The sequence below is a fragment of the Dreissena polymorpha genome, unplaced genomic scaffold, assembly GCF_020536995.1.
Source record: "Dreissena polymorpha isolate Duluth1 unplaced genomic scaffold, UMN_Dpol_1.0 chrUn006, whole genome shotgun sequence".
NCBI classification, from domain to species: Eukaryota; Metazoa; Mollusca; class Bivalvia; order Myida; family Dreissenidae; genus Dreissena; species Dreissena polymorpha.
Genome location: NW_026273320.1, coordinates 456,637 through 471,741, shown reverse-complemented (window position 1 = coordinate 471,741; position 15,105 = coordinate 456,637). Strand labels below are relative to the sequence as shown.

Genomic DNA, 15,105 nt, shown 5'->3' with positions numbered 1-15,105 from the left:
AATTTCTGTTTCGTCAATATTTTATTTTGTCTTGATAGCAATCATGTATGATTCACACAAACATTGCTGCCTCAGGTGCAAACAGGCTAATCAGGGACAATAGTTTCCACTTATACTGGACTTTCGTTGAGAAGAGTCCTTATTTAATCGAAAAATTCAATAAAAGCGGAAAGTGTCGTCCCTGGTAAGCATAGTCGGACTGCACAGGCTAATCTGGAGCAAAAACTTTACACACAAGCATTAAGCTACATTTTCCCACACCGAGCCTTAGTTACAAGCACGGGCTGTAGTCCAAACTAGAGTCACCATCTGTTAACCACACCAGCCAGGATACGGGCCTGGGACATAGATACACCCGTATATGACTACACGTATACGCTGTTACACTCACACAGCAAACGTTTCTCTGGACGAACACTCCAGCAGAGGTAATTGAACTCAGTTTTTTTCCTTTGAAGAAAGGTCTTTAATAAAGCAACTTTTTGCATTAGGCTAACAGTAACGCATTTGCAAACAGTTGTTGTTGTTTATAAGGTTATAATGAATGGTTCAATTATATATTATATTTTTCAGAAATGGCATGGAGTAAAATGATGCATCTTTTTCTACTCTATTGCATAAAAGGCATACGTACGTATTATCTTTTTATCGATATTGTGCAATAATGGTCATATTTTATTCTACTTAAAATTCAATTACATGCGTGTGTTAATCAAGAAAAGGAACAATGTATCACATTTTTAAAAGGTCATTTAAACTGAAAGAAGCATAAGTTTTGTATCATCAAAAATAAAAATCTCTGTAAATATGAAAGAAATATAACAATATAGTTACGCATAAATTTATAATAATGATTTTTACAATCACGCTTGGCATATTTTCATTATTTTAATTGCATGCGATACAGTTCGATCTTAATTAAAGTGGAAAATAATTATCAATAACTATTAGTACAGAACATGCACACTTTTACTCACTAAATTTGATTTATTTGGTTAACTTTAACCAAGTTTTGCAAGCGACTTTAATATCCGCTCAAACTGCGGAAGTGAACATCAACGGATGCTACTACCACAAGGACTTGTCATGCCATCCGGAAGCCACCTGTCGGGACATTAATAACGAAACAAACCAATGGGTATGCGAGTGTCCCCCAGGCATGTCGGGAGATGGGCTTAAGGGGGACGGTCACACCGGGTGTGGACGTAAGTTGTGAATGTATTTGATCCCCCGAATTGTACGATTTTGAATAAAATCACAAATGCTGGGAACATTGCGAGGCATCGAGTTTATTGATGGAATGTATTCAAGCCGCGATCTTGAAAACCGTTTTTTAATTCATGATTGTAAACTGCCGTTCCAGATAAGCCCTTGCAATGCCCTTGACAATATAATTTCGCTTTGTCAAAATTTATTAGATTTCTACGTATATTTTGTTGAAATGAAATTTTTAAAAGGCAACAATTCTAAAGAGTCAAGTTTCTTTTTTGCTGTTATTGTTAACACAATAAATGATACAATATTACCGAAATTCTATCTTTCGAAACGATGCATAATTACAACAATGTTACACTCATAGAAATAAACTGCAGTGCTTTTCGCTTTGATGTTCAATTTTACCAATGTCGTCTGCTGCAGCCTCGAAATGCAAGTTTTCTTCCGAGTGCAACCCATTGGCCACCTGCACGGAAATGGCTGAGTGCATGTGCAATACCGGTTACCAAGGCGACGGGTGGAAAGAATGTATCGGTGAGTGCATTCAAATTTCAAAGTTTTAAAATGTTAAGGAAACCCCTAAAACGTGAAGAACCTAGACCATGAGATTCCATTTGAATGTGTCTCATATTTTTATGTATATTAGTTTTTGTTATTTTGTTTTATTTTTTTATAAAGCATCTTATACAAACGACGTGTACAGATTTTTTCAAAATTCTTTCTTACCATAATTTCGCAGAATCTAGCCTGAAACCATACTTAACTGAGGTGTTTTTAATTGTAAGAGTACACGAGTTCAATCATTCTAGTATACCATTATCGTTACGGTGAAATGCTAATAAATATCGAAATTCATTGCGATCTTTGCAAAGGCAGTGACCTATAACAATGTTCACAAATGCCGATTCCTCAAAACAAGGTAGCGACAAACGCTCACTTAGGTCGTAGATGAATTAAGATACACATGCTCCAGGGGGGCGCCGGTTGTAACTGTCAAGTGGAGGAGACTGCTATGCCTGCTGTATGAGTGCGGTTGCTAAGGAAATATCTGATTTAAGAAACTGATTGCGGCGCACTCCACACACTTACGTTTAGAGGGCATATTTTCGAACGAAATGTCTGGAGAATCATAGTAGGATAGTGGGCATATAATTGTTGTTTATTAATATTTGCACAAAATAATAAATTCCCAAAGAAAGCCATCTTCATTTTCACTGATGTTGTTGTTTTCAAGAAATTGACAAGGTTACGCGTGGGTTTTCATGGCGACCGTAGTTAGGAAGATAGGTCCGTAAATAAAATGGTTCTCTTTGTCGCTTTGTGTAGATGGGAGTTACGTTTTATGATAACAATCGTCTTTATCTGTGCTCATGCGAAGCTTTGGAGCTCTGTATGCCGGAAAGATTAGAGTGTTTTTATTTTTTATTCATTATGAATGAAGACAACGACCTTCACAAAAAATTTAATGAGATAAACTGGTTACTGATTCAGTGATTGGACACTTGAAAAATGTCAAAAAATGATAACCGAAACGTCAATAAATGATAACCAGTCATTGAAATTGTTATTTAATAAAAAAGTTTGTTAATGATAATTATGAAAATATCAATGCAACCGTTTTTGAAGTTACCAAAGGGGAATGTCAATGGTGCTGATTTATACAAGTAAAATTGGAATGTAATGTTTTCTAAATACTAGTAAATAGACAAACATATGTTAATGTGATGGTAACTGAATGGGCACTAGGAACATGTTAATGAGAAAGTAAATAATTGACGCTATGTAAATGTAATAATGTTCGTTAATAATGGGCACTTGAAAAATGTTGATAGTTCATAATGGACGCATTGAAAGCTCAATTCGATGGTTCTGATTGATACTGTTTCCCAATTTTAGACGTGAACGAATGCGTTGCCCAGCCGTGCAGTCCCCACGCTGTATGCGAAAACATGGAGGGGGGCTTTCGATGCACGTGCAAAATGCATGAGGGCTACGTGGGGAACGGATTTAATTGTACACGTACGTGTAAATAGTCATGACGTCGTTTTATAATGTGCAAGTGGATACATTTGCAAACCTTTTACAGTAGGAAAGAAATGACTTTCAAATTCAGTTTAGAAAGCCACATGTGGCTCAGTTTTCACGTATGTAACACTTTGTTGTTTCAATGTTTAAATTATGAATGTAAGAAAATGCTAATATTAAACTTAATACAATAACCTTGTTTACACAACCATACTTGTAATACAATTCAAATACTGTTTAAGGTTCTTATATTGTCAATATCTGTGCGTACATTTAATGGTCCAAAATATCGTATAATATATGAACGCATAACTCAAAATGTTATATAAACGTGCATACATTAATAGAGTGCGTCTGATTGTTTACGGCTTATTTGTTATTAGGAAGAAGTACACTCGTAAAATGAAACGATGAAACGGCTATCATCGCACGGTAGGGACATATTGTTTGATCTATAGGCGTTGCCAATTTTGTTGCAGATAAATGTGACATGGATTACGATTGCGGTGCCAACGAGAAATGTGTACAAGAAGTGTGTGTATGCGCTCTCGGATACGAAAGGGGCGATAATAATTGCGTAGGTAAGTTCCGACCCCGTAACCTGTTCTCTACGTGAGTTTTAAGTGCTGTTTTTATGTGGTTAACTTCGCTGGAACTATATTGCCCTATATATTAAACTATATTTTAAGATATTGAAGTTCGCTGGAACTATGTTATATAACTCTATTTTGTTGATATGGGCCTTAGAACGAACTATGAAATTGAAAATGTTACTGGATAAGCGTTAATTTAATATTACAAAGTACATGATTAAGTACTTGCCTGTACAGTTTAGGCATGACAGAGATCGGTCTGTATTCCGCTGACAGAGAACTGGCCGGTGCTTACGAGCTACATAAATATAGCCGCCGTTTTTGCATTCATAACCAGAACCGTTACTTAGAGACCATTCTTTAATTAACTACTAGTTTGTGATTTTAATTACTTTAATCGCGTTAAATCAAATTTAAACGTTAGCATTGTTGACGATGTACGTCACCTAAATCTATGGCACAATCATATTTTAATGAACATGCATAGTAACTGCCTTAAATGGGCCTTTTCAAAGATTTTTGCATGTGTTTAAGTTTGTCATTAAATGCTTTATATTGATAAATGTAAACATTTGATCTAAAAAGCTCCAGCAAAAAAAATACGACTAAAATTAAAAAAAGGAAAAAGTAACCGTCACCTGGGCTCGAACGACTAACCTCTAATGTAAAAGTCTATCGCTCACACCACTCGGCCATCCGTGCTCATAGAGTCATTGATGAATTTTACACTTTATATAATCAATCTTCGTAGCACGACGAAATATAACGACAAAAACAGAACTCTCCAAATTTTTCAATCGTTTCGCGTTGCAACGCTTTATAATTTTTAAGTTTTTAAATCGTCAAAAGATGCTTATAAGGGATATTTTAGAGCATGGTAAATGTTCAGTATTACTATTTCCACACACATATCATAACTACAACAAAAATGTGCGAATCTGAAACGTGTTTTTTTTTGATTTTGTAAATTTAACAAAACGTGAAAAAGGCCCCTTTAATAAATTATGTTAGACGATATACATAAAAATAAAATTGCATTCCCATCTAGATCAAAACGAGTGCATGAAGAATCCGTGTCACGTGAATGCCTTCTGCAACAACACAGTGGGATCGTACACGTGCACGTGCAAGAAAGGATACACCGGGGACGGACAGCAATGCCAGGGTACGTGATACGGGTAATCTAGACTTGAAGTCGCCATATTGGCATTTAAGAAGGCAATCAATAAGATGTACGTGCAGGCATTAGGTTTTTATTGTTTATTTTTTTTTAGAAACTGTTTGTTTGTAATGTTTGTAATTTGTATATGCTATTCACAAAGGTATTCTTTATGTTCATTACAAAAACATATATTAATTTCAGAATTAAAGAAAATAGCTCGCCTTATGTGAATCTTTATGGGCCGTGCTCTGTGAAGATGGGTTTAATGCATGTGCGTAAAGTGTCGTCCTAGATTAGCCTGTGCAGTCCATACAGGCTAATCAGGGACGACATTTTCCGCTCTTATAATACTTTTTGTTTCAAGAAAGTCTCTACTTAGAACGACTAAGTTTAGGCGGAAAGTGTTGTCCCTCATTAGCCTGTGCGGACTCCACGGGCTATTATGGGGCGACACTTTACACACATGCATTAAACCCCCTTTTCACAGAGCGCGATCATATTTATTTGGCTTTGAGATTTGCAATTCCGAAAGCATGTTTTCCGTAAGTCATGGTGAGACATATATAAATACATTGTTTGTTTTATTGAAAACGTATCATTTAAGGCATAATCTCACAACTGATTAAGAATAATATGATTATGCGAGCCACATCATGTGAAAATGAGTCTTATGTATTCGCGCTGTCTTGTCAGGAGCTATCCATTGTTGTTTTTATTTAAAATCAGGTCCGGTAATCGGCCCCAATCCCAATGGAAAAATAGTATATATTTTCCCAAATGAAAGCTCAACATTCCAAATGAAAGGCTCCCCCCCCCCACCACCACCACACACACACACAGAATAATATTTTTTTATAACTCAATACTTTGTTCATCTCGAATCCATATAAGTTCAACCTTGTCTTAGTTAATATAATACTGAATACACATGCATTCTCAATTTTGAAGCATTTTTAGCAACAACAAAAAACATCCATACTATTTCCCAATTTTAGTCAAAACGCCGCAATTTTTCCCAATCCAAAGGGACGCGGCCCCATTCCCAAAATGGTGAAAAACAACACTGCTGCCATGTTCGCTTTAAAGTCACGAAACGTTTCGTTTCCGGGCAGGGTAGCTCCTGACCAGTCTGCGAAAATACGCAGGCTTGTCTGGAGTTACGCAAGCCGAATATGGAATAAGATCCATTTTCGCATGACGCGGCTCCATAATGGTACGGTATATGAGTTTTATTTTCACGCTAATGTTCTATGAATAACTCTTAGCTTAGAAATCTACAAAACCGTTAACTTTAAATGTTTTGCAAAGACTGTCCCCACACCTAAAGCCCAGTTAAATGCATTCGTTAAGAGTGTTCGTGTGATTGTGTGATGTGTACGATTGTTTGGGCAATTTGACATTTGTTATATATTAATGCGATCTTGCTGATGGAAATGTATCATGCCTGATGTTGCACCTGAAGTCTAACATTGTTTATTAAACGAGTCTGTTTCAAAGAATATTGTCAGTTTTATTGAAGGACAATATAAACAGCTCTTCTTAACGATTGGATTCTCAGAAAAAAATCGACGACATTCAGTATTTACTTGTATATCTAAAGCATTACATCAAATTTTGTCAAATCCAGCTGTTCACTTATATGATAGATATACGAGATTATAATGAATGTCGTCTTTTTTCTGACAATCCAATTGTTGTCCTATGGGGATAGGACAATCACACTATGAGAACAAATCAAATTATGGGGATAGGACAATCACACTATGAGAACAAATCAAATTATGGGGATAGGACAATCACACTATGAGAACAAATCAAATTATGGGGATAGGACAATCACACTATGAGAACAAATCAAATTATTGGGATAGGACAATCACACTATGAGAACAAATCAAATTATGGGGATAGGACAATCACACTATGAGAACAAATCAAATTATGGGGATAGGACAATCACACTATGAGAACAAATCAAATTATGGGGATAGGACAATCACACTATGAGAACAAATCAAATTATGGGGATAGAACAATCACACTATGAGAACAAATCAAATTATGGGGATAGGACAATCACACTATGAGAACAAATCAAATTATGGGGATAGGACAATCACACTATGAGAACAAATCAAATTATGGGGATAGGACAATCACACTATGAGAACAAATTAAATTACGTTCGGCACAACATTGATATTTGATCTTTTTGAAACAAGTGACACTAGAATCCTTTAAAAAATGATACAAATATGCTTTACACGGACGGACACGCCCACAAGGGATTAAAAGTGCTACAAAATATGATCATAGAGTGTAAAGTTTATCTACTATTAAATATAAACCGATTAATTCAAACGGAAACGAAACTTACTCGATCCCGTTTCAAAGTTATGCAAATCCCCGTTCGTATGTTAGGTATGTAAGACAAGAGTTAACCCAACTAACTTACTTTCTACTTTAAATGGATAAAATTAGGTATTGACAAGTAAATTAACGATGAACACATATTTAACCACCGTTAATGTAATTCATAGCCGTGCTGTTTTCTTCCGACATAAAAAACTTAACTGTTTTTTAACGCTTTACCTCCAAGACGCGTACGTTTTAATTTATCAAGTCTCCCAACGTCACTTCGATGTGTTTAAGTTTATATTAAAAAGTTTTTCAATGAAGTTGCATATCTGACTTTTATATTGGGGCTGGTGGACGGGTGCGCGGACGCATGTGTTCCGGGCACGTCTAATTTGTGGTTTCCGGTCAAAAGTTTTTTAGTTTTCATTTACAAATCTTAAAGAAACTTACGAAAAAGGTGGCTAGCATGGATCTCTTGATTGGGATTGTATTTGAAGTCAGACATGTAAAGGTAAAATATAAATACGGTTTCCACTCAATGACTTGAGGTTGTATGGAGAGATTGTATGCAGCCTACCGATATTTTGTGATTGCATTTGGGGCCAGTTTGAGTCAAGATCAAGGTCACGATACTAAAAAACCGTTTCTTCTCAATAACTTGAATGGGTTTTTCTGAAATTATGTATAAAAGTAGCTTTCATGCAGACTTAACTGGAAATGCCATTTTTGGCAAAGGCGAGTTAAGGTCAATGTAATTGTTACTAATCAATAAAACGGAGTTTCTACTATGTCACTTGAATAAGGGTGAAGGTCTGGTGCAAATTTTTTAGGTAGCTTATACACGTGTAGACAAAGAATTACGAACAAAGACAAATAATGTGTAAAACTTTTAAAAGCAGTTTTCGCTGCTCTTTTCATGTTACATATTATGTTCAGCTTTATCGTTATTTTTACAATATTAAAACATGTATCAAGTATTCCGTGTGATTGTGTGTTACGCATGTTCAATATGCTAGTATGTTATCCCACATTGCAAACAGCTTAAATTATACCACCTCTTTAACTCCGGATTTATACTCGTATAAAATTGTTATTGCAACTTGATAAACATTAATAAATAAGGCGTCGATGGTATTCGTAGAGCTAATTGACAAGCGGTAGTGTTTTTGTTCTGTTTGTATCACCCAAAGCATTGCTGTTGATTATGTTAGCTCTAACGCCTTATCTCTTTTGGGGTTTTCTACTCCGACAACGGATGATAGTTCTTAACTGTCAAGTCCTTTATTTCATTGCTTTGTTAAGTATTCCAAACCCTGATCGTTTATTCAAATTATTTTACAATAAGTCTTCCAACGCTAAATCGGGTTTCCGATGAATTATCGTTTTTAGGGCTCGTCTCTCAAAGTCGTATAACTGTTGTACGTTTATTATATCAGTGCCAACCTGCCTTGTCGTAACAGTATTGCATATGAACACATTACTTTTTTCCCGATGAAGTCTTTACAGGTCTTACAGCTTTTTAAGTTTTCTACACCATACATGATTGTACTTATTTTAACGACTTACTGTAATTTTTGGTCAGTCGTCCACATAAATGCTGTTGATTTTTAACTTTGTGTCTTCAAAAACTGTTTTGTTCAGTAATGTTTTCAAAAACCTTACTCCTTTTTTAAATTGTGTCCTCGGTAGCCTTACCGCGAAACTGCGACGAAATAAAGAATGCCTCCCCCAAAGCGGCTGACGGCCAGTATGACATCGACCCGGACGGCACTGGCGGTTTAAAGGTAATTCGAGCGATATTTGTATGTACGTCTTCGTATTAATACAATTTGTTTCCTTGTATACGGTAACATGTTTCCATGTAAACGGAACTATTTTTATTGTATACAGAAGAATATATCTCACGATAAGGCAATCGGATGTTGCAGATAGATGTTTGTTTGACATGAACAAGGTCCGCCAAGATCGGCCTCTTCAACAATGTTTTGACAAAAACCTTTTTTAACTGAATATCTTGATGACCAGACACAGTACTGAATCGCTGGATCCTCTATGCTAAAAAATATGCATTAAAAAACGTATTTTTCATTAGTTGTCTTTCTAGAAAATACAAGCGTGCATAATATTTGTTAAGCATTCATGTAGTTGGATTTCACCGTAATGCAAACATATTATACATCATCAATAACAGTTGGTACCGTTAAGTTAGTGGATTGGAAAGATGTTTGTTTAGTTTTGACGAATGTTCATTGGTGACAGCTGCGAACGTTTACCATTCAGTTTCACATTTCGAGTTGGCGTAAAACCTTCTGCAGATGACACTATTTGCCCGTGTTTACATGGATGTCACTTGTTCTCGACAATATGTATTTCCATGACTCCTAAAGTGCACGACTGGCAGCTGGCGTGTAGATTTTCGTTTTATGGTTGCTTAATATTGTACATCAATGGTGTTATTTTCTATATGAGGATTATTCAATGCGAAATTCCGCAAACAAACCACAACAAACGCCAGCGTGTAAACGTGATATATACAATATGAATTCTCAGCGCTTCCGATAAATGATTAAATGCACAACCTGCTACCTAATGTTTAATTAGATACGATAAACTCGCGCGTTCGTTTACATTTATCACACGATACGCGACCTCTGATAAAAAAAAGTGGGCACGCAGCACTGGGTGATCAAAGAGAAACCATATGTTACCATAAGAGGGCGAAGGATGTTCATTATCCATTATAACAAAATTTACATTGCGAAAATCAGGTACTGAATAGCAAATTAACGATTCCCGATTTGAGGGGTATATTAGTGTACGGAACAATGATATGATAATTAATATGTATTAGGTCGCTCTATTTGAGACAGCAATGACGAGCTGTTTGCATGCTTTATATTAAATCTGCAACAGTTTGTTACTGTTAATGTCGGTAATACATCCGCATTAAGTTTTATATTACACATATATATTATCCGACAAACGGATCATGTAGAATTCATAGCGTTTTATATTTCGGTTATTTGGGGCATTGTTTTGTTATTCATATTTAGGACGCCTTTGACGTTTCATTGAATCAAAGCGCTGAAGGCGCTACATTTATTCGAAGTTGCATAATATTAAGCACAAGTCATTTTTTAAACTAAATTATTACTTTCCTTCAAGATTTAAACCGATAGAAAACAAATTATTCGAGTCTATTGAGAACGTGTCTGAGCTCAAATGTCGAAAACGTGTTCACTGTTCGTCATCGAGATAACTTAGTAAAAATAACATCAGCACGCCCTTTTGAAACTTGCTGAAGGAATTGCAAATATGATAACACTCATAAACGGTGCGATTACATACTTCTTTCGAAGTTGGACCACCTGGTTATGACGTATCGCACCGCAAATGTTTTGCATATATTTATTCCATCCTCTTAATTGCGAAAAAGTTGTTTCTGCTTTAATTTCCCGGTAAGTGCTTTGTTAGCGACGGACAAAAATCTCGTTCAAATGCAATGTTCTTAACATCTAACCCAGCAACAATCTGTACCCACTTCAAACGGAACTTTTTTTTGTACGCGAATGATGGTCAAATTTGAAACCAAAATATCTCATAAAGAATGTTAAATATATACAACAGTTAACACTTAAACATCGACTCTGTAATTTGATGAATCGATGTACTTTCTCGCTTCAGCAATAAAATTATGTTTAATTAATCGTTTGCGAACAACGAAAAAATAAACAGTAAAACCATGTTGTTTCATGCTGAAAATTTCATTATGAAAACTGTAATGCGTTGGACATCAAATCCTATATTTGAGGAATTGACATTGGTGTCGCATTTGATAATTCCACACGCTTGTTAAATTGATTAACGCTGCATATATATTTTGATTGGTTTACATGTCGGTCTCGGTTACGTGATGTGCATTCATATTATGTTGGATTGATGACTCATTTAACATGTTTCTCTTTTTTATATTTGCATTATATCAGCTTAAAATATACTATTTTCACACTGATCATCTATCCGTATATTATCAAGGTCACGTGCAAAATGCGACCGGATTTCGGCATCACAGTTATCGAACCAGTGACTACGGCTGTTCAATACATGCCCGTAAACACACAGGAGACTACCATCAAGTACACACATCCGGTGGTATTCATCAAAGCCCTTATAGGAACTTCCGGTTACTGCTATCAGGAGATGACGTATGTATTGAAAATTCCTTTTTGTATCTATATTGGCTCACTTATACAAGTTTTCTATGAGATGGAAACTAGATTAATACGTCACAAAATCGAACAATCCCTTAAATGTGTCACTTGTTAGTGGTAACTGTAAAGAGCTTAAGTTCATTTAATACTCGACATATTATTTTCTTCTTTTTGTTAATTTAACCTGTATAATATAGTTGTGTTACCCTCATGGGCAAGACATCGAATACTTTAAGTAAATAAATTTGCTTTGGCTTTATACCTTACACTATGTCACCTTCGTCGAGGATTGGCTTTGATTAAATTATATCAGGTTATTCAGAAGTATACTTTCTAAGGTACACGTGCCGGTACAATGCCCGGCTCTTAGACGGCGATGATTACTGGGTTAATGGGAACCACGAACGTGAATACAACTGGGGAGGCGCAACCACCACTGGAATGGTACAGCGAACATACTAGTATTTCACAGATTTATGTATTGATTATTTTCAATGTTTCGATACATTTCTTGGCCAAAATCTATACTTTTAACATGTATGCACTGTTGTATACTAAAACTGCAATGGCCAATGGATTTTTCTGTCTGGTTTCCAAGTTTGCTCAACATATCACAGTATATAGCTTAGAAAGCATCCTTCTCGCCAGTTTGTCACACTTTGTTATAATCAATTGATCTGAGCTCCTTTTCGGAAGACGGATTGCTCATTTACTGTTCAATTCCAAAGATTTCAGGGTAGAGTTCGGTGTTAGCTGGGCGTGTATCTAGTGCACCATATATACTCGTTCACACAAAAAGCATACACTTTTAATCACCAGTGCGCTTGCGGGCAGCTCGGGTTCTGCGTCAACAAGACCATGAACTGTAACTGTGACGGAAGGCAGACGACCGGGCTGGATGAGGGCAAGGTCATAGACAAGAGCAAGCTGCCCATCCTCGGAGTCCGCGCCAACCCAGGGACGATGGGAATCGGACGGGTGACCATGGGCTCGGTCATGTGTGCACCCAAACCTTTCGGCTAGTATACTTTTTGCTGTTTAAGCATACATATATTTTAAACCGATTTTCTTCTTTAATAATGTAATGTAAACATTTGTAAACGCCTCAATGAATTTCATGTTGAGTCGACTACAACGCACCTGAGAAAACTTAATACGACTAATGGGATTAAGAGCATCTTATATTCAAAGATATTTCCCCAATCATCATAGCTAGAATAGCGGGTGGCATTATTGTAAGTAAACATTGTATGAATTTGGATTTCAAGGGTAAAAAATACCTACACAAATGAGGTCAATTTGAGTCAAATTTCCATTTAATGCATTAGAACGTTGCTATTTAATTGATGCGTAATAAATACAATTCAGTTGATGCGTAAAAAATAATTTCCATTTGATGCGTTGCAAATACGCGTTCCAATTGATGCGTTGACAATAACAAGAAAACAACATAATGCTTACAGTTTACAAAACAAATATCCATATGATACGTCAGGAATGATCTTTTTTTTTTCAATCCACTTGATATGCTAAAATGTCTGATAAGTGTTTTGCATATTAAGCATACTAGTATCACACAAATTGCTCAGTCGAACAGGTAGAAACATACACCAAAACGCATAACGATGCAAATCCTTTAAAGACATCCCTCGCAACTGCCATGACGCCAAATTCAACATCCAGAACAAGGTGAACAAGGACGGGCCACTGGTACTGGACTTCGACGGCCCCGACGGCGCACTACATCCGGTTCTCGCGCACTGCGACATGACGTCATACAAGCACGTGGGTGTCACTGTTGTACCGCATAACAGGTTGGCAGCTTGGTGCTCGTTTTTAATGGCATAGGGACGCGTTTATATGAATTACAAATAACCCAATATATTATTTTATGCGATGTGGAGTTAAACAAAATACATGAATGTTGATCCGTAAAAAAGAATACGAATTATTTCTCTCAATGAAGACAAACGATATTATCACTTGTAATAAGGCAAATAAAGATTTTATCCGGGTTCCCACTTTAATTCATTCTTATATCGAATAAATGCTAAACAAATGCAATATATACTGATACTGTCCAATATTGTTGAAATAGTAAATTTATGTGAATAAACATTTAATGGACTTTGTCTTGCGTTGTAGACCTTTTCCCCAATCACCCACGACAAACACGTCTGTATTGCTAGATTACGTCATAGGGGTCGATGCGCTGAAGTTCCTGGTGAACACTTCCTTTTTCTGCAGCCAGGAGGCAGCGTATGAATGCACGGTTTGTTACGTGACTGATGTGTCAGATTCATTCGGTTAATGGCTTTTAGGACTTTTGTGTTAGAGTTTTGCAATGTTTGTGAAAATAAGAGTTAAGAAAACACGTGCTTCAATGGAGCCGACACCCTATAATTTTAAATTTCCTATTTCTTTACCTGTACATTAACCACTTATGTATACATAATCAGTTTGTTTTATTCGTTTCATACAAATTATTTTACCAATAAATTAGGTCACATTTTTTTATAAAAAAAACACCTGTTGAGAAATTTTGATTAGGTTTGCGAACATAGATGCTAAGCGTGTGGCTATAATATTAGTTAGTGATAATATCATTTTCAATAAAAAATAATCAAATTATAACGAAAAATCAACTTCTCTGAACATTTTTTTTTTCACAAATAACAAGGTATTCAACTCAAAATCACCTGAAAACAGGGTGCATCGCTTTGAACAGCAATTACTTCATCAATTGTGCAGCTATTTCCATAAACGAACTCGGTCTTATTCAGCGCGGAAATGAATTTCCTTTCTGGAAATGTACATATCTTGTAATATTTTTACAAATGCTGGATCAAATTTTAAGAAATAGCACGATACACAACTCTCGTTACCTACTAGTCATTGATAATTATTTCAAGAATTCGCGGTTACTCAACAACGGCAACAAACGAGGTTGGTTCTCTGATGTTGCGGGAAACCAGAAGAACTATTGGCCGGGAGGACTTGGGGAAACCAATAAATGCGCATGCGCAATTACTGGAACTTGTCAATCCGGTATATAAGATAGAATAATATAAAATATTTTTTATTAACAAATAATTCATTTCATGATAAAAATATTGCATATTTTTTTGTTTTTTTAAACCATGAAATTAAAATCTGTGTCTGCTATCATACGGCAGATATGAACGTGTAAATTCTTGAAAAATTTTAATAGCGGATGATTCAAACGTCGTTCACATGCGTAATCTTTCACCACAGACAACTATGGCTGTAATTGTGACGTAATGGATGGTGTGACCCGGAAGGACTTCGGCAAGGTCATCAACAAGTCTGATCTTCCTATCGGGTCAGTGACCTTTCTGGACATAGGCGGGACCAGCATCGGAAAATACTCCGTCGGACCCGTTATGTGCGCACACAAGGAATTTGGTAAGATACCTCTAAGTGTCCAGTAGAGCCACGTTCTGCGAAAACTGGGCTTAATGCATGTGCGTTAAGTGTCGTCTCAGATTAGCCTATGCACACAGCACAGGTTAATCAGTGA

The 15,105-nt window shown here is 36.2% G+C and overlaps 1 protein-coding gene across 1 annotated transcript in view; it reads left to right on the top strand.

The window, feature by feature from the left end:
• The first annotated feature begins 346 nt into the window (after nt 1-346).
• The window catches only part of LOC127863381 (uncharacterized), a 57,609-nt gene continuing 42,850 nt past the window's right edge, over nt 347-15,105 (top strand). Inside the window, exons 1-15 of the mRNA XM_052402892.1 lie at nt 347-428; nt 574-630; nt 1,011-1,205; nt 1,639-1,749; nt 3,112-3,234; nt 3,720-3,821; nt 4,882-4,998; nt 9,043-9,137; nt 11,389-11,558; nt 11,903-12,008; nt 12,384-12,582; nt 13,207-13,378; nt 13,710-13,836; nt 14,477-14,612; nt 14,820-14,990. Coding sequence (XP_052258852.1) covers nt 362-428; nt 574-630; nt 1,011-1,205; nt 1,639-1,749; nt 3,112-3,234; nt 3,720-3,821; nt 4,882-4,998; nt 9,043-9,137; nt 11,389-11,558; nt 11,903-12,008; nt 12,384-12,582; nt 13,207-13,378; nt 13,710-13,836; nt 14,477-14,612; nt 14,820-14,990 — 1,948 coding nt within the window. The 5' untranslated portion in view covers nt 347-361. The remainder of the gene's footprint in view (nt 429-573; nt 631-1,010; nt 1,206-1,638; nt 1,750-3,111; nt 3,235-3,719; nt 3,822-4,881; nt 4,999-9,042; nt 9,138-11,388; nt 11,559-11,902; nt 12,009-12,383; nt 12,583-13,206; nt 13,379-13,709; nt 13,837-14,476; nt 14,613-14,819; nt 14,991-15,105) is intronic.